Source organism: Sitodiplosis mosellana, unplaced genomic scaffold (genome assembly GCF_009176505.1).
Source record: "Sitodiplosis mosellana isolate CC-2019 unplaced genomic scaffold, AAFC_SMos_1.0 Smas_scaffold_4688, whole genome shotgun sequence".
Lineage (NCBI taxonomy): Eukaryota > Metazoa > Arthropoda > Insecta > Diptera > Cecidomyiidae > Sitodiplosis > Sitodiplosis mosellana.
Window position 1 is genome coordinate 839 of NW_022599930.1, and position 6,695 is coordinate 7,533.

Consider the following 6,695-nt stretch of genomic DNA (forward strand, 5'->3'; position numbering starts at 1 on the left):
TTTTGTATTGCTAGCTCATCGGTAAGATATTGATTGATTGCATTTTTAGTTCACATTTTGATATTTGACAAGTGGAACATTGCTACGAAAACGTTCCATGTATTTTTGCTAGTTCATTTCTGTTTTCATTATGAATTCAATACAATTTCCTATTTTCACACAGAAATACACACGGAGATAACCTCACTTAGTCATCGACAGCAGCGTATATTTATTGCGCAGTTTGCATTTGGTTGACTCATCAAATTAACATCGTTCGGAATCACATCTGGAGGTAGGTTCATTATCCGAGGATAATGAAATGATCATTGATTAGTCTGAACATTCCATTGAACTCGATTCGAAATGTCGATTCTCAGCTAAAAAAGTTTTTTTATAATCAGTTTTTATAATGAAAAATAAATTTTCTTTCGATTGTTCGTCGTTTCAGGAACAACAAATCGAGACATCAAAATGAGTGAATATCAAGGGAACAGCAACAATGAACCAAAGGAAAATGCCGAAGTAGCCAGCAACAGTGGATTGGGGGACTTCCACGTCGCAGAACAGCACCAGAAGAATGCACTACTTTTGCAACAAGCTCCGCCACTTTTCGCGGGCGACATCGCTTGTTTCCACGAAATCTTTGAATGGCTCTCGTTGACAGACATTCACTCGGTTGGACAAACGTGCAAGCGGTTGAAGGCGATTGCTGCGACCTTTTTCAAGTGTTATCTGTCAGCAGCTGAGCTCGCGTGCAGTAGTGATGGAATTCATTTGTCTTATTTTTCACGACAACCGTTAGATGGCTTTCGCTCGTGTGTACAAAGAATCAAAGTTGTGGACAATAATGACAGACTATTCCATTATATTGGATCAATTAAAAGTGGGCAAATCAAGGAAATCACCTTCACTTCAATTGTTGATATAAAAAAAATGCCGTGCAAATTGCATCAAAGAGATCCTTAACACCGTTGAGGTTGTTAAATTCAACTGCTGTCAATCCAGACATGAAATCTATAATTGCTTTTTAAAATATTGTTCAAATTTGAAGCATATAGTTGTTCGTGATGGTGCCATAACCGAGCCATACAGGGCGTTTCTTTCGGTAAACCGTATTATTGGGATCAACAATCAATGGCTTTGCAGAAAATATCCAAAACTCGAGCATGTTGAACTGTATCCAGATTCAAGCAAAATGTCACAACCAGAGATAAGGAGATTCTTCGTGGAAAATCAACATATCAAGACCCTGGCAATTGACCTGATCGGCCTTTGGTGCCACAAAACCACCCTTTTTAAGAGTAAAATTCAACTGGACACCTTGGTCATTACGATTCAATATTTTGAGGAAGAAGAAAAAGAAAATGAAAAAGAACAGGCTTACGATTTATTTGAGCAACTTTACGATCAAGGCTTTTACAAACGATGTCTGTGATTTGGGATTTCATCCAATGGATAATGCGTTGCCACATTTCCAGGATTAGAAATTCTGACAATAATCAAACATAACATCCCTTTTCAACATTCATGCTCATTAAAGCACATCAAAGAAGTAACCCTTGATCCATTTTTGTTCAGATCTAGCGACGCATTACTGAACTTCGTTAGAAGACTCCCGAATCTTGAACGGCTCAATTTATACTTCTGCTATTCGAATAAAGACGTGCTCCCGTTCATTCTACACTGTGCCAAATTGAATAAAATAAAAATTCGATGTTCCTTCGGTGTCCCCAATTTGTCTTCATGGAACAAAGAACGTGAGAAATTGGCTGATGCAAGAAAAGTGGCAATTTTCGTCAAAGAAAAGGATTATTTGGCAGCAAAGTGGTCCAACGAAACCATCAACTTGAGATTAATCGAGATTAGACGCGCCGATTCATACGATTGGATTAAATATGTTTTCTGAATTCAAAAACTCAAAAAATTTGTCCATCGCAAAATAATTAGCTGCAATTATTTACATCTTAGACAAAGCCAAAATAAACCAAAAAAGTATACTAAAGCACTCACGTAAATATATCGACAGCATTACATTCATATGAAAAAATTAAATGATTATAATCATTGAAGCATCTCATCGTTCGTAGTTGTGACATACACAGTAACATTATTATAGGAACTAACAACCAATTACTCTTAACGATTCACTGAACATCGCCAGAAAACTCCCACATCTCGAACGGCTCAAGTTAGGTTTAATTCAATCTACTACTTCCATTCCTTCAACATTGTGCTAAACTGAATAAAGTAAAAATTCCATATTGGAACAATGTGTCGATTATCCCCAATACATCTGCATTGAACAAAGAACGTGGAAAGCTGGCTGGTGCACGAAAAGTGACAATTTTCGTCGAAGAAAATGTCTTCTTGGTAACAAAATGGTCAAACCAATCGATCAACTTGAAATTCATCGAGGTCAGATGGGCCGATTCATACAGACACGGGAAAAAGGTTTAAATATTCGATACGCCCAATTTTTTTTCCTTGAAATAAACCAAAATTTGAGATTTCTCAGACAAAATTTATTTCGGCGCCTCCATTTTACATAGGGGAAGGTGGGGCTATTCGCGCCATCGACCTTTTCTCGACACAGGCAATACATATACAAAAACTGCAAGTGTCATTTTGAAGAGCAATTAATTCCCGATATTTGGATATACAATTCGATATTTTTCATTTGAGTACAGGCTCTGTAAAGGCAAAAACATGTTTTGGGCTAGTGCTGAGTTCATTTTTCGAGCTCACAGAATTTCAGCTTTGATCATTAAAATTCAATATTTTTTTTAAACGGGTTGATGTATTTTGTAGCTTATCATCAGCTCTTTCTTATGGATATAAATTTGTTTTGAATATTTTCAATTTTTGTGGCTGAATCGAGCTTCAAACAGCAATACATGCTGTGGGGCTATTCGCGCCACAAACACAAGGGGCAATCGACGTCTTTTTGGGGACCTCAATGGGGTCGGAGGGGGTGGTTGACTGAGTATTTTTGTAGCCCCATCAATTACCTTTCCAACGGTACCATCGGTTTGACAAAGCGTTTACTACTTCTTAGATAAATAAAAATCGGCGCAAAGTCAATTTTTCGAATTTTGGGCCAAAACTCGCCTGTCGACAGATGAAAAAAGGTAGTGTCACTTTAGGCATAATAACTTCGCTTCTAGCGGTCCAAATTCCATGAAATTTTGACACAACATCAGCGAAGGATGTAATAATCTAACACTAACACTTTTTCTGATGATAAACACATTTAAAACACTGAAAATGCGGCCGGCGCGAATAGCCCATGTGGTGGCGCGAACTACCCCACCTGCGCGAATAGCCCCACCATTTTTGGATTTCGCCCCAAGGGCTATATCGGACCCCAAAGGGGATCAAACCAAAAACATTTCTTCTATAAAAGTTAGGTAAAAAGACAAGCTACAAAATGATAACAAACATTCCTGATTTTTTTTTTTCAATTTTCATGAAAATATAAAATTGTGAAAAAAGTGGTGCGAATAGCCCCACCTTACCCTACATTATAAGTCGAAAAATAAATTTTGTCTGAGAAATCTCAAATTTTGGTTTATTTCAAGGAAAAAAAATTGGGCGTAGCGAATATTTAAACCTCTTTTCCGTGTGTGTATCAATGGACAGAATTTATTCAGTGAATGCTAAAACTCCAAGAAGATGTTCGAACAAAGCGGTTCATCTCAAAGAAATCAACCGGAATCATTTCTGCCACAGCCGGAACAAAAATAAATCCATAAATTCCAATTTGTTTTTTTCGTAATCAATATCATAAGCTCTGAAATAGAATGACACAATTTATCTCATAGATTTAAACAAAGTGTTTCAAGTAATACCGTTCAAATGCAATTTTTTTAGATGTCTATGATGACATATACCATAGATCGCATTACATTCATATTGATATTGACAAAATAATTACATTCAAACGCTATCAAATGTCTTTTCACCCATTTTTTGTTATTTATCTATGCAATTCAATAAAATCAACTCACGATTAAATATCTTGAATTACAATTTTGTTTGCTTTTAATGTGATTTGAAAATCGCTTCTAGCTTCCAGTTGGCAATAGCTGATTCAGTGTAAAGGTGGGTTCATAATAATGAATTATATTTAGTTTTTTTTAGTTATAATTCAACTTCCAAGCCTACATATAATTTAACTAACTATTGTTCACTTCAGCCGGCAAACTACTCAACAAGAGCGTACTATTTGACATCTCAACCGCATCACAGATCGCAGCCTTTCTGATCATGAAAATAGTAAACAATACAGCGGCACCTGGAGACTAAGTGCAATGTGTCATACTTTCAACGTTTGAACTTACACAGACGCATACTTGTTACAGCAAACTATGTGCATGATTCTCTATTTCTCCAACCAGTCGCCAGGTGCCGCTTTATTGTTCTTGTTTGACGTTTCCTATCTATTTGTACAGACGATCAGAGAGGCTGACAGATCGATTCCATGATGGTTATTTAATTTTCTGAAATCACAAAATCTATAATGGCATCAAATCAATTAGAACGAAAAAAAAATTCTATTGAGAATGAATCATATATTTGGCGCACCATTGTAACATCATACTCTTTATTGTCAATTGCGGTTCGATTCTTTAATGATAGCGAGTAATTGTGCAATCGCTTTTGCTGATACTCTAATTTTCCCACAAATTGGGAACAAAGAAAATGATTGCATTATTGCATTTTATATCTTGACTTGAACAGTTTAAGTTCCGAAACGGATGAGTAAATTTCATGTGTAAGCAAAGGTAAAATACATTTTGATTAACGAGCACACCAATCAGTTTAAATGGAAAGAAATGCGAGATAATAATGAATACGATATATTGATAGAGGCCGCAAACCTTGAATTCAAATGGATTTCGTCGCTAGTTTTATCTTATGTTTCCGGAAAAATCCCATTTCATCAACTAACGGATAAATATTTTATTATTTCTTATGCGCAACAGAGATATATGGATTAATTTTTTTGCTCTGTCTGCCAATGTCAAATTAGTCAAAATTCAAAATAGCCTCTTCTTTCGAATATTTCCAATAAATACTTCATATGTTTGATGTATTCTGGATTGGAATATAGTTTAGTGTTGTCATCATTTGTCTTCTCAGAGCTATTAGCTACCTCTAACGATCCGTCACTTGGAACTGTATTCTTATATCGAATTCCAATGATAAACAGTACCGCCAATGCATTATACAAATCAACGCCAAAAAACGTCGACTGCATTTCAAATAACGTTGGCATGTGTCCCGAATAGTTTAAGAGCTGTAGACATTTAACTAGTTCTGAATGATAATATTCAACGAGATACTCGCGATCACTTTGACTAATCGACGAATGGGAAGAGCTGTACAGTAGCAAAATCAAATCAATCGATGGGCTCGTGCGTTTTCCAAATGCAAAGTCAATCTGAAATAGAGTTTTTTAAAAAATGATTAGGGTGGAGATGTTAGGAAAATGGAGAAACCAGAATATGATCGTATATCGAATTTCTTCATAAAAAAGAAATTATATTGAAAACAGAATAAAATGCACATTGGTTTATACTCACAAATCGGACATCGATTGGATTTCCGTTGTCATCATAACGAAACAATAAATTGTTTATATACATGTCACCGTGTGTAATAACATTGAACCCATTAGCTTGAGGTTCAAATGCTTTATATGCATTATCGTATGCTGTTTGTGGTATTTTGTCCAATTTTTCAGCCAGTTGTCCATAACCCGGCCAATTCCGTACTGTATCCGACAGTATTTTGGCAACATTTTTGAAGTATTCCTCTTCGCATGGTGCATTTTGGTAGGTATTCTTTGCGTATAATGTAAATATATCTGGATTCTGGAAAATATAAAGCATTGTGAGTAAATTTATGGGCTTTTTGAAATTGGTCCATATCTATTTCTCTCTTTTTATCTCTCTTGTGTTCTTTTTTTAGTCCTCCCCCTCTCTATCTTTCTCTCCTCTCTTCCCTGTACATTCAAACTGTTACGAAACACAATTGACTTACCGTCAAAAGCAGATTAGCCGTACCAGCATGCCATTTGGCCAAAGTGGCAACGGTCAATTTCATATGATCCATATCCAGTCCATGTGTTAGATCAACACCTTTGAATTGTTGAACTCGCATGTCCTCGAGAATAAGGATTCTCTGCTGGGTGTTGCCCATAAAATATCTGTGGAATTTAAATTATAATATCGACTATGTCTATTAAACTTTTCCGTATGTCCAGTCCAGTCCATATTACAACATTTTATTCACCTTGGACCAATTTCTACCGTCATTCCAACTACTTCAAATGAATGTTTCAATTTTGGTAAAATCGTTGAATAAACGAAAATTTCTTTCTCAAAATATAATCCTTCTTCGAACAATTTATCGAATTCTTCTGTTTGAAGGGCAATTTTAAATATGAAGTCAGTGTGCTTTGTGTCAACAACATCATCTCTGGATTTGTGGAATGTCGTTTTTAGACAAAGCATATTGCTTGAAAAACCTTCACCCTCGTTGAAGCATCTTTTCACGATGAATGATTTTAAATTCACATCTTTGCTTTGTTCCGATTGGTCAAGCAATTTTTGGACGAACAACGACGTGATCCATGGGAAATCGCTCAATATGTTTTCATCATTAGTAGACATATTTATTTAATACTGATTTGTTTATTTTCCCTTATC

At 35.8% G+C, this 6,695-nt stretch overlaps 1 protein-coding gene across 1 annotated transcript; it reads right to left on the minus strand.

The window, feature by feature from the left end:
- Window positions 1–4,827: 4,827 nt before the first annotated feature.
- Window positions 4,828–6,695, minus strand: LOC129572304 (uncharacterized). Its single transcript, XM_055452247.1, has 4 exons — window positions 6,280–6,695; window positions 6,028–6,193; window positions 5,568–5,858; window positions 4,828–5,425 (listed from the first exon to the last, which is right to left on the minus strand). Exons 1-4 carry the CDS (start codon window positions 6,657–6,659, stop codon window positions 5,015–5,017), a joined length of 1,248 nt encoding a protein of 415 aa, XP_055308222.1. The 5' UTR covers window positions 6,660–6,695; the 3' UTR covers window positions 4,828–5,014.

Bases quoted from the DNA above. Each gene is read 5' to 3' on its own strand.
- LOC129572304 (XM_055452247.1), bottom strand. From the start codon at position 6,659: ATGTCTACTAATGATGAAAACATATTGAGCGATTTCCCATGGATCACG. The intron at 6,194-6,279 runs GTGAATAAAATG...TAAATTCCACAG, and splicing joins ACGGTAGAAATTGGTCCAAG to ATATTTTATGGGCAACACCC. The intron at 5,859-6,027 runs GTAAGTCAATTG...TATATTTTCCAG, and splicing joins CGGCTAATCTGCTTTTGACG to AATCCAGATATATTTACATT.